The sequence below is a fragment of the Pteropus medius genome, unplaced genomic scaffold (genome assembly GCF_902729225.1).
Source record: "Pteropus medius unplaced genomic scaffold, Ma_sr-lr_union100, whole genome shotgun sequence".
Lineage (NCBI taxonomy): Eukaryota > Metazoa > Chordata > Mammalia > Chiroptera > Pteropodidae > Pteropus > Pteropus medius.
The window spans coordinates 13,174,541-13,196,127 of record NW_024346667.1 but is presented as its reverse complement, the minus strand read 5'-3'; the positions used below and the strand labels follow the sequence as shown (position 1 = coordinate 13,196,127).

The 21,587-nt window shown below is 34.5% G+C and overlaps 2 protein-coding genes across 2 annotated transcripts in view; both read left to right on the top strand.

Annotated features, from left to right (window-relative positions):
* LOC120613192 (disintegrin and metalloproteinase domain-containing protein 29-like) overlaps positions 1-6,962 on the top strand; it is a 13,507-nt gene extending 6,545 nt beyond the window's left edge. The window contains exon 2 of the mRNA XM_039875781.1: positions 6,833-6,962. Within this exon, the coding sequence (XP_039731715.1) occupies positions 6,833-6,962 (130 nt within the window). The remainder of the gene's footprint in view (positions 1-6,832) is intronic.
* Positions 6,963-17,828: 10,866 nt separating this feature from the next.
* On the top strand, positions 17,829-20,393 carry LOC120613191 (disintegrin and metalloproteinase domain-containing protein 29-like). Its single transcript, XM_039875778.1, has one exon. The coding sequence runs from the start codon at positions 17,829-17,831 to the stop codon at positions 20,391-20,393; it is 2,565 nt and encodes an 854-aa protein (XP_039731712.1).
* The last annotated feature ends 1,194 nt before the right edge of the window (positions 20,394-21,587 follow it).

Sequence of the window (21,587 nt, the reverse complement as noted above, 5' to 3'; positions counted from 1 at the left end):
ATATTAACATAACAAAAGACAACTTTATTTCTCTCATCAGTTAGGAACACTCTAAGGGTTTAGAAGCTCTGTGCCAGAAACTAGGATGAAGACCAAGTATATATTTTTTATCATAAGTCATAATATCATAGTATTATACCTGGAAATGAAAGAATATATTTCTAAATATTCTATTCATGCCAAAGAGAATTCAAAACAGAAATTAGGAAAATTTTTAAACTGAAATACAAGTAACTACAATACATGTAAAATACAGTATTCAAATAAAACTGCTTTAAGGGACACGTATAGTCATATGTACCTATGTTTTTTTAAAAAAAAAGGAAAGGATTAAAGATGGATTGATTTAATTTTTCATATCAAGAAATTAGAAAAATAACACATTAGATCTAAGTCAATCAGAGAGAGTCATAATAACAAGGAGGAGTCGATGAAATTAAAATAAATGCACAATGGAGGAAATGAGCAAAGAGAAAATTTGATTCATCCAATGAACTTTTAAAATATTAAAAAACCCTAACACAGCTCATGCAGAATATACAAGAAAGAAAACAGGTTACCAGGAGCAGAAATGGAAAGGAGACATCACAAAAGAGCATTTATAATGAAAAAAGAAATGTGAAAAGCTTTTTACCAATAAATTTGACAATTTGGATAAACAAGTTTATTGAACAATGCAAGTTATCAAGCCAATGTTACAATTAATATTAAATAAACTGAATCAGTGTCAAAAAGAATTGGCCAGTCCCAGATTACTTTTTCAGTAAAATCTTCTAAAAATATAAGAAATATATACCCTTAATTCTTCAAAAACTTTAGCCGAGGGGAAAAATGAGGAAATAGCTCTACATTCTATGAGTCTTGGGGTACCTAATTCTCAAACCCGACAAGGGCATTACATATAAAAAAATCTGCAAACCCATTTTTTGAGAGTAGATATAATGGTGAATCCTATGTGACATTTTTTCCTAAAGACATTGATGAAGAGACAGAGATGGTACTCCCTCATCACTTCTTCTGCACACATTACTACATGTGTTAGAATAAAATTAAAAATAAAAGAAGTAAAATGGGACATGGATGAGAATGGAAGAAATAAAGCTGTTGTTTTTCACAGGTGGCATATTATACCTAGAAAATACAACTTATTAGAATTATTCAGTTAATGGAGAAGGTTTCTGATTATTAGGTGAGTATTCTATGCTCGCTTTCTACCATCATCAACAAGCAAATGGAAATAAAATTGAAAATTAATTTCATTTATGTTAGTAGCAAACATAACATGTCAATATATATGTAGATCAAATCATTATGTTGAATACCTGAAACTAATATAATGTTATATATCAATTATATCTCAAAAAAAAAAAGAAAGAAACCATCTGAGACATTGCCAACAGTATAAGTTGATGGATAGACTTGGATCTGCAAGGACCCCAGTCACAAAAATAAGTGACTTAGGCCTACACGCCACCCCTAAGATTGCTAAGAAGTCAGTAGCAGAGAAAATACTTTGGGTAAGTAGAGAGAACTCACGGACCTAAGAAGCTCAGCAAGCTTCAAGCAAGATAAATGCAAAGAAAATCATACTCATGTGTATTATATTCAAACTGTTGAAAACCAAAGATAAAAGAGATGAGGTGTGAAAAATGAATAGGAATTAGGCAGGGGTGGTCAGCGAGCGAGGGAGATTGTTCCAGGCAGAGTGGACAACATGTTTAAAGGCCCACACAAGTGGTTCCAGGAATTGAAATTAATTCTTTAGGGTTAAGAAAGTTAGAATAGTGAGAGGAGAGGTTAGTGAAATGAGCAAGACCCATAGAGAGAGCCTTGAGAGAGACTATTAAGCTGAGAGAAATGGGAAACAAAATTATAGCCTGGGTAACATAAACAGACTTGTCTTTGTGAAAAGTCACTATGGCTACAATATGTAGCATAGATTGGAGAGACAGAAGATAGAGTCAGAAAGAGACTATTGCAGTAACCAAGGCATAAGAGAATATTGGACAGAACTTGAGATGTGGCAGTAAGATGAGGAGTTACAGACAAATATACAAGAGCTATTTAGGAGGTAGAAAACGTAGTACTTGACGGATGTTTAGCTGTAAAGGATAATGGAGTAAATGGTGAGTGACGTAACTGCGTAATTTGTCCAGGTTTGCCTATATATCCGCATGCCATTTTCATTACCTCGTTTCAAATAGGATGATTGTCTTCATATACAATTATGATCATGCCACTCCCCTGCTTAAAGCTCTTCAGTGGCTCCCATCATGCCTCTGCTTGGAAAAAACAAACATATCAAAAACCTAGGAATAAAATGAATAACATACGTGCAAGATTTCTTCACTGATCAGTACAAGATATTGCTAAGAGAAATTAAACAAGGCACAACTAAATAAGGTATTATTACTATAGTCAGTGAATGAAAGAACACATTTTATAAAAGTGTCAATTATATCTAGAGTAATGTATAAATTAAATACGATCTTAATATAATCTTAACCAAAGGGATTATTTTATTATTTTTTACATTTGAGAAGCTAAACTACTGTGAAAACTCTGAATATGTAAAAGAATCACATATCTTGAAGAAAAATAGCATAGCAAGTAGAGTTGCACTACCAGATAGCCAAACCTATTATGAAAGTATAGAAATTAAGATAATGTGATACTGACCAATAAAATAAAATTAGATAAGTGTTTGTACACACAGACCAAGGGGGGAAAACTCTAAGACCGAAAATCTACCTTCGTAAGCAGAAGGCAGGAAAAGACCGAAGAAAGAAGCTGGCCACTCCAGTCTGGTCGTTGATGGAGTTTATTAAGGGAAACTTACCTAGGAAGCATGTCTGGTGCAGCTGCAAGACAAATGGATCCTTGTGCCAACTGGCAGATTTATATAGGGTAAAGTGTGAGGGGAAATGGTCATGGGCACTAGTATGTGAGCTTTACTACCAGCTTTACACGTGTATCAGGTGAGGCCAACAACCTGTTCCAGGAACCATCATATAGCAGGAGGCGAGGGAGGGGTGCTGATTTATGTCAGAATACCATCCATTATTATCAGACAGTCTCTAAGGGGGATTTTCAGAAAGCGACCTCCATTCTGGCCCAGGTCCAGCTGTGGGACAGACAGCGGTCACGTCATGGAACAGTCTCCCTTTCACAAGAAGCCAGATGGTCTTTTCAATAACTTGCGCTGTGTCGATAGGATATCAATTTGTAAAAGATACGTCTTCATTTCTACATCACACTGGTTGACTTCAGATCTAAGTGTCAAAGGTTAACCAATAAAGCTGTTGGTGGCAAACACGGGAATACAACTTTACAAGATAGATCTCCTTCAAATCAATGTGAAATAGACATACAACTCAACAGAAGATGAAAGAACTTGAACAGTCATTTCTGAAAAAAACGCTATCTAATGGCCAATAAAGTTATAAAAGTGTGTTCAAAAGTATTAGTAATGAGAGCAATGCAAACTTCACCAAGTCTTGCATAATTCTCCTTTCAGTTGAGACCTGTGACTTATACATCTTGCCTTCAGGGGGAGAAATCCTCAGCCTACTATCTATTCTATGAACATTATCTAGCTCATGTTTATTGGGCCCATGGCCGACAGAATAAAATCTTTTTTTTCTTGTATGACAATAATATTCTCAATAATCCTCTGCCTGCATTTGTTCATACCACTCAGCTCTCTTATTTGGAAATACTACTATATATTTGAACAGCTCTTCAATCTATTCCTGCTTGAATAGTATGTTTCCTAAAATCCTAACTTTTTATGCAATATTTTGTTCACTTAAAACGATTTTTATATCTTTTGAAATCTTTCCCATCCTTCAAAAGTCATTATAGGTCAGTCAGATGGTAAAATGAGAGGTCCCCTGCTTGTATCTCGCCATAGCAATGATAATTGGTCAGCTATCCAGACAATAAACTCCTAAAAATTGTCTGCTGGCTAATATTTTTCAGATCCTCCAATAAACCCAAAAGATATCAGAAAATAAAGAGACAAGAGACTAATTATAGGTCAGAGCTCAACTATTTTCTCAGGAAACCGTACCAAACCATTACATGGTTTCTTTAACTTCTCCCAGATTGCTTTTTTCCTCCATAATTAGACTAATTAAATATAGATAATAGATTCTTACTATAACCATAAGCAACCATTATTTCCTCAGTGTAAACCTCCAACACACTCCTTAACTAATCGAATAGACTTTTTGTGTTTATCATACAAAAATGTGTTTTGTATATAGACAGGTGGTCTTTTTAAGTACTTAAGTAGCCCTCTCCGTTGCTCACATTTTATTAAGAGCCAAATGTAGTTACTTAACAGGGGACAGTTGAGACACTAGATTTTACCTCTATATATTGCTGTTTTATTCTGCCCAAAGTTGCTAAACTAAAACACGTGAGACACAATTTCTGTGACTGTCCTAAATAAATGAAACAACTTACACCTTAGAGGCCCATCAAATCAATGGCTAACACAGTCTTAAATAAATGAACAGTTTTCAAGTATTCGTTGGTCACCAAGACAAAATCATACAATAACTGATATGTCTGTTATGCATAAGCAAAGACTTGTAACAAGACGAACAGTAAACTATGAAAAGAAAACCATGTAGTTAAATAAAGTTAGTCAAATTAATCCTTAGTCATATTCTTCTAATTAAGACCAGAGCATATAGAAAAGTGGATAGGGCCAATTTTTCTCATAATGCATATTGATATTTTCATACATTGATTCCTCCTACCCACCATTATCTAGGTAAATGAATGTGACCGCAGAACCATTAAATTAAGCCAGAGATTCAAACCCTCATAGTCAAATTTCGTTCTTTAGGAACTAGCTGTGACCAAAACTGTGGGAAAATGAGAAAGTTCAATGAGAGAAGAAGTGCAGGTTTGCACTTACTAAAATGGAAGAGGAATGGAAAGACGCTGGCAGTAAAACTGGCAGACAAAACCAGAGAAAACCTTCTTTCTGTTCCACAGCTAAACTTTCAAGGATACTAAATAACTAAACTTGTTTCCATGGTTTATCCCAGACAACCTGCTAAATGGAAACTCCCCAAATTAGCATTTTTAACTGCTAGCTAGTCAATTTACCTGTTAAATTTATTCCCACACAATTTTTTTGTTCACCTCTTCTCAATTTTTTGCTTTTGTTTTTTCTTGCTGACAATTCCGTACTATTCTCCATCAGAGATGGAGCAGGTTTGTGTGCAGATACTTAATGTCTCTGAGATAGTCTTTGATATTCAAGAGAGATTTACAGAGGATTATTGATATCTGGTTTCTTTAGAGAAGGTTTAATAAGGGAGGTGACCTTTCTTTCTGGACCTTCAAGTGTTCTATAATATGATTCAGTGTTAAAATAATCTGGAAACAGGAGAACAGTGTGAATGAAAGTGCTGAAACTTAAGAGTTTAAACTCTGTGTAGGGAGCACTTATGATGAGGATAAGGAAGTTATTTGGATCTATTCATATCAAAGAGAAATTAGAAGTAAGCTTGGGTTGGAGGTAGGGAAGCCACAGTGGGGAGGGACTTTAGCCAGTTGCCATGGTCTGTAGAACTGGGAGAGTCTTGTTGCTAAGTAGCTAGATCTAGAACTTAATCAATTCAGAGATCAAAAATAAGGGGATTTGTATTCCTCTTTCTCGTGCGAAGTCTCAAATGAAAATCTTTGTTCATAGAGATGGGTAATACAAACTATCTATGAATATGGCAACAGCTAGAAAGGACCATGGAAATCATTAATTCTACTGCTCGTAAGTCATTCAAGAATTTTACATAAGAAGAGATATACTAGTATTTGTGTATGAATGAATACAAACACACACACAAACAAAACATGAGTCTTTAACATGTATTCTGATCTTGAGGGGAATCTATTATTTCTATGATTTTCTATTCTAGTACATTTTACTTGGGTGAGAGCTACAAATGTGCATTTTAATGGATCACTACTAAGATTTTGGAAAACAGTCCGTTAGGCTATAAATAAGAGCGAGAAGGGAGGTGGTAATTAAGGTACAGAGATTAATCAAATTGATGAAACTGTGGGTATATAAAAAAATAATTTATTAATTGTCCGATACATATATTAGTATTTATGTATCGGTAGCATTGGAGGAGGAAGTACGATAGGTTAGATGGATATTACTTAAATACGTTTACATTTGATGACATTCTTAAGAAGAAGAATATTTTTCAACGCCGTATAAGATGGAATAAAATCAAACTGGAAGGATAACATTTGGAGATGAAAGTGTACTGAGAGCAAAATAAAGCATCTTCAGAAAGGCAAGAGAAATCAATAATCCCAAAAGGATGAAAGAAAGCTTTGGGGAAGGTAGTATTGTCTTATGAGACAAAAACATAAACTTTGCAGTTTTAGGATTGCAAGGCGACCAACTCCCAAGTTCCAAGTTCAGTCTTTAGACAGATATATTTATCTCATAAACAAAAACATATATACATATCTTGTATGTAAAATATAAATACGAAAATATTTGCCTCGACGGTAAGAACATATCACATATGTGTGAAAATGAGAAATCTGGTATGAGCACAATGCCTGTCTGACAATAATGATTTGTTACTTTCTTCCTTGAATAAAATATTAATCAAACTACATAATGTGCACACACTGGGCTGTACACTTGGGAAACATAAATGAACAATACAAGCCTGAATAAGTTAATGGTGTTGAGCACAAATTTAGGCAGAGTAGTTGGGGCAAAGATATAATTAGAAATTTGTAAAATTGCATCCAATATTTGATATATACATGCCAATTTTTATCTATCTAGCGTGACCATCCACAGTCATCAGATTGTTAAAGTACTGAGAGTTCTTCAAGTAATGACATCAAGAACCCCTATAAAAGTGGAAAAGACACAGGAAAGTGAAGTCCGCTATGAGAGATCTGAAATGCACTGATCAAATCGACTTCCCACAGTAGATAATATGAAAATGAAAAATGCCCAATTAAGGACCTATCATCTCCTGTATTGTTTACTCATTTCTGCTTAATTTTTTTTTATCTTGTTTATATGTACCCTGACATCTTTTCTTTGGAATCATTTTCCTATTACTTATGGAATCTTCCTTTAATTAAAAGCAACAGCAATCTCCTCTATATTCACACTTTTTCACAGAAAGCCCTTATCCCTACTTAATTCTACTAAACCTACCTTTCAACAACGCGAAGCCCAATTAATCTTTAATATACATATACCTATGAACAGTGTCAAAATATATGAGGCGAAAACTAAGAGAAATGCAAAGGGAAATAGACCAATCCACTATTACACTTGGAGATTTCAACTTCCTTCTTTCAGTAATTGATAAGATCCAGTAGACACGATATCAGTAAATTGATAAACAGCACTATCAACTTAATCTAATTCATGTTTATAGAACATTCCTTACAAACACAGCAGAATACACATTCTGCTCAAGCTCACGTGGAACATTCTCTAAGGTAGACTACATTCTAGGTCATAAACACAACCTACAACATTTTAAAAATGCAAAACATATAAAATATGTTCTCAGACCACTACAGAATTAAACTAGAAATCAAAGTATAGAAAAATAACTGGGAAATTGCCAAATATTTGGAGTTTCAAAAATGTTCCAAAAAAATAAAAACTTAGGTCTAAATATAACAAAATATGTACGGGACCTATGTGCGGAACACTATAAAACTCTGATGAAAGAAATGAAAAAATAAGTAAAAAGATAGTCCACATTAATGGAATGGAAAACTGTATATTGTTAAAACGTCAGATTGATCTGTGGATTCAACACAATTCCAGTCAAAACCCCAGGAATCTGTTTTGTGGATATTGATCAACAGATTCTAAAGTTTTAAGAAAAAGCCGAAGACTTAGAATAACACAGAACATTCTGAAGAACAATATGCTATCTGACTCACTATAAAGCTATAGAAATAAAAATGGCATGGTATTGGTGAAAGAATATACACATTAATGAAACAAAATAGAGAGTCCAGAAACAGATCCCCACACATATATTCTGCTGATTTTTGTCAAGGTAATAAAGACAATTCGGTGGAGAAAAGACCATCTTTTGACAAGTGATGCTAGAACTATTGGACACCCCAAAACACAAACCTTACAACTTTTCATAAATATTAACTCCACATGGATCAGAGACACAAATATAAAACATGAAACTATAAAACCTGCAGAAGAAAACATAGAACGACGTCCAGGTGCTTTGGCAACAAATTTTTAGATACAACACCAGCATCAGCCATGAAAGAAAAAGTGGCACATCTACTGGACTTTTTTAAAATTAAAAACTTCTGCTCTGTGAAAAACACTGTAAAGAGACTGAAAAAGTAGTAACAGACTGGAAGAAATTGAATTCAGACCACATATATGATGAAAGGCCTGATCCAAAATATATAAATTACCTTTAAAATTCAACGATAATAATACCAACGCTCCAATATAAAGATGGGGAAAAGATCTGAACGGACATTTCATTGAAGATAATGTACAGATGGAAAACAAGCAGAGAAAATGATTCTGAACATTGTTTGTCATTAGGAAATTGCAAATGAAAATAACAATGAGATACAGCTGCCTACTGTTATAATGTTTCAATATAGAGTCATTAGTTGTGAAAAATATACCATATAATGTAAGATGTTACATATAGGAGGAAATGGGCATGGAAGTATATGGAAACTCTCTGCACTATATTTGCAATTTTTCTGTAAATGAAAAATAGTTCTAAAAAATAGTTCATTTTTAAAAACACTATTAAAATATGGCAATCATGCCTCTTTCATATATTCATTCCTCCAAAGCTAAGAAATATGAAATTAATTAAATGGTTCTTTTGTTAAAGAGAGAATGGAAGTGACAACAAGATAGAGGAAGAAGTGACTCTATTCAGTTTTCTCTTTTAAAACTGTGTAATTCCAATGTTCCCCGACAGAATTTATTTTACCTTATTAAATCTAAAAAACATTTTCATACCTCTTATACTTATGCCAAAATATTGGAGCCACGAAGAGCATCCATTTCAAAGGAAAAAGGGAGTGGCTATCCAGTTTGTTATACAAAGGTCTGTGCTCCTGCAAAACAGAAAAGCGAACCAGATAGAAAATAAAATATTCGATAAAAACTGATGATGACGATTACTTCAAAAAGCTTAGAAGAAAATTTAGATATTCATAGTATTTTCTGGGGTTTTTTTCTGACGAAAGGAGAAATGGAAGCAAAGTAGTAAGGTACAGCTGTTTCTAACAATAGGCAATCGCACAATAGAAACATTGCTTCAAATAAACACTCAAATGAAAATTAGCTTCTCTTCAAATCCATTTGTTTAGAAAATTATTTCCTGTTCAGTATAAAAAAGTATATTTTGTAGATCCTTAAACAGAGAGAACAAATTGGAAATTTGAGAAACCATTTATTATATTTTTAAAAAATAATTATTTATTAAATACACATAATATGGTAGGCCTTGCACTAAATATTTCACCGGGGTTATCTCATTTAAACACCAAAACCACTCTAAGATGTAGACATCGCTATTTCATTTCCATTAAAAAAACAAAAACAAATCTATGGGAATTAATCAACATATCTAATAAGTTCTGGTGTTTGAACCCAGCAATAAAGCTTCAGACTGATGACCACTTTGTTAACACTGGCTTCCCGTCATAGGTAAACAAGACTACTCAGCCTAAAGAAACTTTTTCTCAGTCCAGAGAGGACATAACATTGGTAAATATTTATGTACTCACCTAAATATATAAAGCAAATATTAACAGACCTAATGAGAGAAAAAAGTAGCAGTACATATATATAGTAGGAGGCTTCAATACCACACTTTCATCAACGGATAGAAAAGCCAGACAGAAAATCAATAAGAAAATATTGGACTTAAATGACGCATAGACCATATCAACTAAACCAACATTTACAAAACATTCCATCCAAAAGCAGCAGAATACACATTCTTAAGTGCACATGGAACATTCTTCAGGATAGATTATGTCAGGCCAAAAACAAGTCTTAACAACTTAAAGAAGATTGAAATCATATCTACTCCAATTATAATGGTATGAAACTAGAAATCAATTAGAAGAAGAAAGAAGAACACTGGAAAATGTATAAATATGCAGAGATTAAACAACATACTACTGAACAACCAATTGGTCAAACAAGATGTCAAAATAAATCAAAAACTCTCTTGAAACAAATGAAAATGGAAATACAACATACCAAAACTTATGGGATTCAGCAAAAGCAGTTCTAACAGGAGTTCATAAATGCCTACGTTAAAAAATTAAATTAATAAAACTAAGAACTGGTTTTTTTAAAGATAAACAAAGTTAATGACAGTTTTGCAAGTCAAAACCACAATGAGCTATCACCTCACACGAGTTAGGGTATTTATTGTCAATAGGACAGGACATAAGAAATGCTGCTAAGGATGCAGAAAATAGGGAACCCTTGTGTATTGTTGCTGGGAATGTAAACCGATACAGCCATTATGGAAGACAGGATGGTGTTTTCTCAAGAAATTAAAAATTGAACTACCATAATGATCCAGCAATTACACCCAAAGAAAATGACATCACTGTCTTAAAGAGATATCTGTACTCCAGGTTTACTGTAGCACTATTTACAACAGCTAACATATGGAAACAATCTAAGTATCTGTCAATGGATGAATGGGTAAAGAAACATAAAAAATAAAAAGTAAAAATTATAGTTTTAGGTTTTACATTTAAGTCCATGAGTCACTTTCAGTGAGTGTTTGTATAAGATGTGTAGTTTAGGGAGAGATTGTGCCTCTTCTCTCTGCTTATGACTGTCCAATTGCTGAAGCACCATTTGTTGAAATGTCTATCTTTACTCCTCTGAATTGCCTTTGCACCGTTGTCAAAAAGCACATTTGTCATAAAGCATATTTGTGTGAATCTATTTCTGGGCTCTTTATTCTGTTCCATTGATCTATGGTTCTATGGCTCCACTAATACCATGCTGTCTTAATTACTGTAGCTATCTACTGTAGCTATCTGCTGGGTAGAATGAGACTTCTCAATTTATTATTCCTTTTCAACATAGTTTTAACTATTCTATAGCCTGTTTTGTTCCATATAAACTCTAGAATAAACTTTTTTATCAACAAAAACATGCTTGTGTTTTGATAGTAATTACATTGAAATTATGGAATAATTTAGAGAGAACTGGCACTTATTACTGTGTTGAGTCTTCTATCAATATTTATTTAGATTTTCTTTTATTTCTTTTATGAGAATTTTGTAGTTTTCAGCATACAGATCATGTACATATTTTGTTAAATGTATACACGTGTATTATAGTTCCTTGAGAATGACTGTAAATGGCAATTTACTTTTAATTTTGGTTCTCACATATTCGTTGTTAATATATAGAAGTGCAATTGATTTTCTTTTGTTGATCTTGTATCTTGCAGCCTTGCTGAACTCATTTCTTTGTTGTAGTATTTTGTTGTAGATTTCTTGGAATTTTTATAGATCGCTTGTTGCCGCAGAGTCTCTCTTGCTGAAACAAGGTGGGAGAGTTGATAAGTGCTGCAGTGAGCAAATGGAAAAGTAAGATGTTGAGCAGAGGTTAGTAAATGTGTAGATCATCTGTGTTTACTAATTGGTGCTTATCGAAATTAGACTCCTACCCTCCCACATAGACAAGCACTATCTTTCTTGATGATTATATTTCACAGAGAAGTTTCCCAGAACCTTGAGAAAGATATTCCTGAGTTGTAAAACTGGCAAGATGCTGGGAGGAGATTTACATGTCAAAGGGTCAGAGAAAGAATTTACAAATAAAGTTTTCTAAGGTAAATGCTCTAGGAAAAGGAAGGTTGGAGACCTATAATCAGGAAAAGAAAATCATCTAAAATTTAGACATGCCGAGGGGAACTTTAAGGCTGTCACAGTCAATATCTTTAAATTTTTTGAATGCTTTTTGCTGATTCGCACTTTGTCTTTGAACATGTTCTCTCTGTAAAATATCTTTCCCTCTTATTTTCCTGAGTTTCCTTACTTTATTACAAGAACGTGCTCAATCATTATGTCTTCTATAAAGCACACCCTGATTACCCTTTATCAGGCGATCAAGTACTTCTATCCTTCATCTCTTTTTAGTTTAAATGTCACTTCTTTAGAATGCATATTCTGATGCTTTCAAAAAGAAGTAGCCACCTTTTCTTTTCTTTTTTTTTTTTTTTTTTTTTTTTTTTTTTGGACACTTGGTAAATCATAAAATGTCTTCTAGGATAGAATTTGGATTATTTCATTATACCTTTCACTCTTACTCTCATCTATCTAATATCTCTATAGGAAACTATATGCCCACTCATGATACACTCTTGAAACTCAATAAGCACAAAAAAAATACTTTAAAATTAAATAAAGCAATTTTTACATGGTATTAAAGTTTTTAATAACACATCTTTCTTTACTTCTTGTCTCTAAATAACTTGAGTTCATTCATCTTCTGAAAACGCCCCTGACACACTGGTAGTTGTTCACTGATTGTTTAATGAGTAAATAGATGAACAATGATAATTTAGACAAAAAATATATATATTTTTTAGAAAAACAGAAATATTTTATATAAGCTATGAATATACTAAAGTCTTAGAAAAAAAATAATATATGTAAGAATTAAAAACCTTAGTGTTTATATTTAAACAGTGATTGCTTAAATTTTTCAACTGTTCATTGTCTATCTCACAGATTAGTAATCTTTTTTCTAAGTTATGATATCCCTCTTCTAGAATCAGAAACTCTACTTGGAAAAATTACTCTGGATTTAACAATTCAAAGAGCCCTTAAGACATTGACAACCCTGAAGAAGAAGAATGTTTTTTCTGTAAAATTCTACATTTATTTGTGTAAATTTCACTTTAGTTCACTGTTGTCCTATATTCTTTAAAATGCTATGAAAACTTTTGTTTTTTAGCCTACTATCTTGTGTTTAGCTATTAAGCTTTAGCTTACCAAACTGCCAAATTTAGACTTTATTTGTCTCATTTTTTCCTATAATATTCTTCATCAATTTACGATCTTCATTTCTTATGTCAGATAGAATACAAAACAAATTCTCCCTTCAGTCTCATGATTTGTGAAGAAAAACTGAAGTGAAAACTCAAAGAAGTCTCTCAGAATGTAACTTTGCAGTACTCCTGTGATTGTATAACTGTCAGATAAGAAGAGAAATTTGACTGAGTCCCCATCCAGCCCTCTCTTTGGGCTCAGACCTCTTTGGCAGTGGAAGGGAACAGGTAAAGCACAGAAGCAAAGGACAGCTGAAGTCATTCAATCCCAAACCACAATCCCAAATATGCTTTAAAATCTGCTTGAGGGTTACTTTTAAATAGCCATGTCATCAAGTAGGAGAAATAAAAAATGTGGATAAACACTATTTGGTTTATTGACATGGGTCATACCATATCTAAATGAGAAAAAAAAGGCAAATATCAATTTCATCATATTCAGAATGTTAGAGTAATAGTGCATCCTTTTTTTGTCTGTATACTTATATGTTTACATATATATGAAGTGATATATATATATTGATATATATACACACATATATATTATTTCCTACTTTCATATGCTATCCTGTTGCTGTTTAGCATCCTTTCATTTCAACTTGAAGAACTCCTTTTAGAATTTCTTATAAGGCATTTCTAATGGTGATAAACAACCTTGGCTATTGTTTGTCTGGGCATGTCTTCATGTCTTCATGAACATGAAGACAAGCTTTTTTTGAAGAACAGCTTTTCCAGGTATGGTATTCTTAGCTGACAGTTTTGTTTTGCTTTGTTTTGTTTTGTTGCAGTGTTTTAACTACATCTTCCCATTCCCCTCATACCTGCAATACTTCTCCTAGTCTTATGGTATTTCATTTGTATATGACATGTTGCTTTCTCTTGCCACTTTTAAAATTCTTTGTCTTTGATTTTTCACAATTTTATTTTATAATTAGCCCTTGTTTAGATTTTGGGGGGATCATCTTATTTGAGATATTTTAAGCTTCATGCATATGGATTTCCATTTCTTTCTTCAGATTTGGGAAATTTTTAGCCATTAATATTTTTAAAAATTAGAGTTGGTATGCAATATATTAGTTTTAGGTATATAACATAGTGAGTCAACATTTATGTACCTTACAAAGTGATCAACACAATAAATCTAGTAACCATCTGCCACCCTACATAGTTATTAACAGTGTCATTGACTATATTTGCTATGCTGTGTACCTCCATGACTTACTTCATAACTGAAAGTTTATACTTCTTTATCCCCTTTTCCTTTTCTGCCCACCCATCTCCCAGCACCTACCCTCTGGCAACTAGCAGTTTGTTCTGTGTATCTATGTGTCTGTTTGTTTTGATTTGTTCGTTTTGTTTTTCAGATTCCACATATAAGTGAAATCATATGGTATTTGTCTTTCTCTGTCTGACTTATTTCACTTAGCATAATACTCTCTAGGTCCACCATGTTGTTGTAAATGGCAAGATTTCATTTGTTTTTATGGCTGAGTTTTATGTATATATAACTCAGTCATTAAAAACTCAGATATATATATATGGATACACACATACACATACATACATACATACATACATACATAGTCATTATCTTTATTCATTCTATATATAAACAATGCTGCAATGAACCTAGGGGTGCATATATATTTTCAAATTATTGTTTTTGTTTTCTTTAGAGAAATACTCAGAAATGGAGTATTTCATCTGGCAGTATTATTTTTAATTTTTTGAGGAATCTTCATCCTGTTTTTCACGGTGGTGGCATTAATTTATAATCCCATCAACAGTGCACAGGGTTTTTTTTCTCTTCATCTTTGCCGACAATTGTTATTTGTTTTTGCTTTTTATAATGTCATTCTGACACGTGAGGTGAGGCGATATCTTATTGTAATTTTGATTTGCCTTTTCCTGATGATTAGTGATGTTCAGCATTTTTTTCATGTGTTCGTTGGTCATCTGTATGTCTTCTTTGGAGAAATGTCTATTCAAGTAGCCACTTTTTAATTAGGCTGTTTAGTTTTTGACATTGAGCTGTATAAATATTTTATATAGTTTGAATATTAACTCCTTATCAGATATATCATTAGCAAATATCTTCTCCCATTCAGTAGGTTACCTTTTCATTTTGTTAATGATTTCCTTTGCTGTGCAAAAGTATTTTAGTTTAATGTAGTCCCATTTATTTATTTTTGCTTTTCTTGCTTTTTCCCAAGGAGACATTCAAACATGTTGCTAAGACTGATGCCAAAGAGTTTACTGCCTATGTTTTCTTCCAGGAATTTTATGGTTTCATGTCTTACATTTAAGTCTTTAATACATTTTAAATTTATTTTTGTAGATGATTTAAGAAAAGTGGTCTAATTTCATTTTTTCCCAACACCATTTATTGAAGAGACTATCTTTTCGCCCATTGTGTATTCTTCCCTCTTTGGTCATAGATTAATTGACCATATAAGTGTGAGTTTATTTCTGGACTCTATTCTATTTAATTGATCTATGTTTCTGTTTTTATGTCAGTATCATAATGTTTTGATTACTGTAGCTTTGTAGTATAGTTTGAAATCAGGGCATGTGATACCTCCAACTTTGTTCTTCTATCTCAAGATTGCTTTGAATATTCAGGTCTTTTGTGGCTTCATATAAGTTGCAAGATTATTTGTTCTAGTCTGTGAAAGCTGTCATAGGTATTTTGACAGGGATTGCCTTAAATCTGTAGATTGCTTTAAGTAGTATGGACATTTTAATGATAATACTTCTTCCAATCCATGAGCACGGTATATCCGGCCATTACTTCTTTGAATAAGCTTTCTGGTTCTCTCTATTCTTCTGGGACTTCCGTCATGTGTATATTGGTGTTCTTGTTGGTGTTCTATAAGGATCTTTCTTTCTTTGTTCTTTTTAATTTTTTATTTTTCCTTTGACTGTATAATTATCATCTTCAAGTCCACTGATTATTTCTTCTGCTTGACCTAGTTTGATGCCCTTCCTGGACCACTTCGTTTCATTGGGCCATATTCAGATTTTGAGATAGGAGGAGCAGAAGCCAGCAGGCTTGTGTCTCCTTATGTCATTTGGTGGAGGGGTGGGAGATATCAGGCTTTATGAATGATATTGCTATATCTAGCATAGGCTCCCAATTCCTTGCCCTATTTATTTAGCTAAGATTAGGTTAGATTGTTGAGATACAGCTGCTGCCTCTGAAGGCATATCGGTTAGCTAGTTACCTGGATAACGAATGAGAGTTAGGCTGGCCTGTCAGTGCTGTTACATTGCCAATATAAGTGGGTTGAACAGCCCACCAGTGCACAGATTGTGGAGTGTAATTTGAGTTGGCCTTTTTGAAGTACCATTCTGAGTGAATAAGCACTCTTGGTTCAAGGGCAGGTGCTGGAGCACCTTACTAGTTCTCGTTGAGCTTTTTCATTTTCTGTCACTTGGCCAGACAGAACAAATTATTCTTGAGGTTATTTTTGTCTATGCCCGCTGGTGGTTCCATGTTAAAGACTGATTTTTAACCCAATTTGGGATACACATGAGAAATTTTGGAAATACATGAGAAATTAAGGGGGGAAAAAAAAAACAGGGAAGTCACCCTATTGCTATTCCTCAAGTCTAGAGGTCTCTAGCCAGTCTGTCTTTTGCTTTTTCACTTTTGGAGGTTTTCCTTCCCCACCAAATTATTTCCAGAGTATTTAGTTCTATTTAGAGGGAAAAGTCAAGGAAAACTGAATCTATACCACCTTGTTCCAGAAACTAAATTGACCACAGGTGTTGAATAATGTTCTTTACTAAAAACGTAATTGATTATAAACACTTTTTGAGTAACACTCCAAAGAACAATAAAAATCCATTATTCGCTATGTAAAGATATATTGACCATTATTTACTATGTAAATAACTAAACTGGGCATTATAGGAGGTGCTAACATCTGTGAAAGATACAAATATAGCTCGAGTACTTCTAGTCAGACAAATCTAGTGAGGAGAGTTATGTAGAAAAGAAAAAATAAAACTTTTGCTCTAGAGAAGTATATGGTAAGTACCATAAAGAGATTTAAAAAGTAACACAAATGTTTATATATATATATACACCTCATATTAATATTAGGTAATTACTTATATTAACATCAAGTAATTTGCCACTTGAGGTTGAAAAAGAGGTATTATTACCTATGCCAATTTAACATGTGTAAATTGGGACAATTCCAGCAATCTGAGACACATGGTCACCTTATCTTTAGAACCTTTTTGTTTTAACTATTTATTGCAGAAAGGTGCGCACATGCATATATTTAGAGAATAGTATAATGAACCCTTATTTGCCTATCATCCATGTTCGGTCACTATAAATTATGGCCAGTTTTCATCCTTCCATACCCCTCTGCCCTACCAATATTTAAGTAAATTCTGAGCAGCTTCTTTAGTTATTCTCTGACCAAAACACTAATCACTTTTATCACATGCCTTTTCCTTTCTCCCCACCAGGCTTTCTCATAACCACCCCATCCACATGTTGTTTTTGTTTTACTTATAGGGCTGATGCTCTAATGGTTCAACTTTGCTAGAAGACAGATACTTAATGGTTATTAACCGGCTCAGAATAAGGAGTCAGATCATCTGTGACTCCCAGACCTGCCTGCCTGCCTGCCTTATCTAGACCAATGATTCCATAATGGAGGCTTCATAAAGACTAAGACTGAAGCCCTGTTGTACATGAGGATCATGTTCCTGCTACACTGGCTTGGGGTATTTCTGTCTTTTTCTGGACACACCCGAGCTGAGTACCCCCAATATCACAATCCTCCAGAAGTGGTGATTCCCTTGAGGGTAACAGGCACTGGCCTCCGCATGAAGCTTCCAGGCTGGCTCTCCTATGGTCTGCATTTTGGGGGTGAGAGACACGTTTTCCACATGAAGATCAAGAAGCATTTGCTGCCCAGACACCTCCCAGTGTTCACCTACACAGACCAGGGTGCTCTCGTGGAGGACCGGCCTTTTGTCCAGAATGACTGCTACTATCATGGTTATGTAGAGGGGGACCCAGAATCCCTGGTTGCACTCAGTACCTGTTTTGGTGGCTTTCGAGGATTGTTACAGATAAATAACATTGTGTATGAAATTAAGCCCATGATTTTTTCTACCAAATTTGAACATCTGGTATATAGAGTGGACAGTAAGGGGACTCAATTCCCAACCATAAAATCTGATACTATGCAAGAGGAAATTGTACACCAATTTGAGTTTCAAGAGATTGGTAGTTCTACTCTGGAACAAAGTGCATATGAGGGCTGGTGGGTCCATAATTTTTTAATTGAAATGGCAGTGGTGGTTGATAATAGTCTCTATGTTCATTGGGGAAAAAATGTCTCAAAGTTGCAGGAAAATTTATATGTTGTTGTAAATATAGTGGATTCCATTTATGAGGCATTGGGCCTTAAGCTGTTATTGTTTGGTTTGGAGGTATGGACTCAAGCAAACCATATTGAAGTAGGCGATCCATGGAGATCATCGACTATATTTTGTGATTGGAAGTTTGAAAACCTTGCTTCCCGCCTGCCACATGATATTATGCATCTTTTTATACATAAGACATTAAGAGGCTTAAAAGGTGTAAGCATTTTTGGCGGACTATGTAGACCAAAACATAGTTGTGGAATTATTACTTTTTTAAACAAATCCATGACCATTGCTGCAATTGCAGTGGCTCATCATATCGCTCATAATTTGGGTATGTTCCATGATCCGTTTTTCTGTACATGTGGAAAATATAAATGTATAATGCATATTGATAACCCACCAATAACTAAATTTAGCAATTGTAGTTATTCTTTTTTTTGGGACCATTCTATAGTTAAGAAAAGATGTTTGTTCTACAATATTCATTCAAAGGACATATTTACGCTGGCGCGCTGTGGGAATGGTATTGTTGAAGAAGAAGAGGAGTGTGACTGTGGAACTTTACAGCATTGTGCAAAAGATGCCTGTTGTCTGTCAAACTGCACTCTGAGTTTTGGGTCTAGTTGTGCTTTCGGACTTTGTTGCAAGAACTGCAAGTTCTTACCATCAGGGCAAGTGTGTAGAAAGGAAGTCAATGAATGTGATCTTCCGGAGTGGTGCAATGGAACATCCCATTTGTGCCCAGATGACGTATATGTGGAAGATGGAATTCCCTGCAATGACAGTGCCTACTGCTATGAAAAGAAATGTAATGACCGTACTGCACAGTGTAGGCAGATTTTTGGCAAAAATGCAAACAATGCAAATCACAGTTGCTATAAACAGATAAACACTGTAGGCGACCGTTTTGGTAACTGTGGTACGCAAAACGCTTCATATGTAAAATGTAATATCTCAGATATCCTGTGTGGGAGGATTCAGTGTGAGAACGTAAATGAAATTCCCCTTCTGAGAGATCATTCTACAGTGCATTGGGCTTACTACAATGGGATCAACTGCTGGAGTACTGACCACCACTTTGGGATGACCATACCTGATATAGGTGAAGTGAAAGATGGCACAGAGTGTGGTGCAGAACATCTTTGCATCCACAAGAAGTGTGTCCATATATCTCAGTTAGATAGCAATTGTTCACCCTCATTCTGTAACAGGAGGGGGATCTGCAACAATAAACATCACTGCCATTGCAACTATTTGTGGGACCCTCCCAACTGCCTAATAAAAGGCCATGGAGGTAGTATTGACAGTGGCCCACCTCCTAGGAGAAAGATGATAAATAAGTATCATGTGTTACTATTTTCAATTTTTTGGTTATTAGTTTTATTATGTTGTCTTTTTTGTCTTTGGATGAAGAGAAGAGCTAAAAAAGAGAAAAAAGTTCAGCCTCAACCTGAAATGAAGAAAATGGTTCCTATACAACAATCAAAAGAAAAGCAAAATATTCCAGTTCAACTACAGAAGCCCCCACAAAATATTCCAGCTCAACAAGGGAAACCCCCACTAAATATTCCAGCTCAACAAGAGAAACCCCCTCAAAATATTCCAGCTCAACAAGGAAACCCCACAAAATATTCCAGCTCAACAAGGGAAACCCCACAAAATATTCCAGCTCAACAAGGACACTCCCACAAAATATTCCAGCTCAACAAGGGACAGCTCAACAAGGGACACTCCCACAAAATATTCCAGCTCAACAAGGGACACTCCCACAAAATATTCCAGCTCAACAAGGGACACTCCCACAAAATATTCCAGCTCAACAAGGGAAACCCCCGCAAAATATTCCAAATAAATGAGAGAAAACCTCACAAGATGTTCTGACTCAACCTGCAAAATGGGCAAAAATTTTAGTCAACCTCAAATGTCATTTTCCCAGAGTCGACATAGAAACGAAAGCAATCAGCATCAAAAATTGTATCCAAATAGGTATTCATTAAAAAAGATAATTCCTAGAATGTTTCTACTTACTCTCTGTTATTTTAAACAAATAGAAGCCTTGTTTTTCCCAAAATTTGTTCCTTTATATTTTCCAGAAAAGGTGCGGGACATGGATGGTATACCAGTTTTTAAGTTACTACTTCTCAGTTCCAAAGATCCTTCCCATTTTGTACTCTGCATTGGTTGGAAGCACATTTCTATTGCACCAGCCCTCTTCCTACACGGATCTGCAATAGGGAGAATGAGTAGGAGTTTGGAAATCTGGGAGATCTTTTTGCGTCCTATGTCAATGTTACCTCAATAACAGATTTTGCACTGGGAGTTATACATAGTCTCTATATCCTTTATTATTATTCATTCTGGACCAACCCATTGTCATCCTGAGAGATACCAACAAAGCCATCTGATGTGTTATTGTCAGAGTTCTGGGTCCCAGCTCTTAAAGCTCTCTACCAATATCCCAGATCTCCTGCACCAACTTAGGTAGTACCGACTGTCAGTTCTGAGTCTCGGATCTGTGGGACCAGCCCTGGGGATACAGTGGACTGAAGGACTGGATTCATGTATCCCTCACCATTTCCCTTGGCTTCTCAGCTCCACGAATGAAATCACCCTCTTACACTTACTATTTCATGGTTACTAAGTAACACAATATCTCCCTTAACTTATTTTGTTCTTAAATAGCTGTTTACTTGATTCCTTATATTTAATTCTATCCCTCTAAAATCACTAATGTGTTTTCTCTTTTTCTGACTCAATCGTGACTGTTACAGTACTGACCTTGGTATAATGAAAAAAGCAGGAGGGAAGAAGCATCATAAGTTTTGTTGTTTGAGTTTTTCTTTACCACTGCCCTTTACCCTTGAGAAAATTACTTAAAGTTACAGCAAGTGTCCCACAAAATAAGAAAGGACAGGATCACAATAACACTTGTCTCTCAATTTCTGGGTTTCTTTGGTTATAAAATAAAATACTTCCAATTCTTGGTAGATAAATGATTTTTCTGGGGAAAAAATCTATGTAATGCCAAGTAAATTTTTAAAATTTAGACCTTAAAAGTATGAAGAAGCTGTGGAG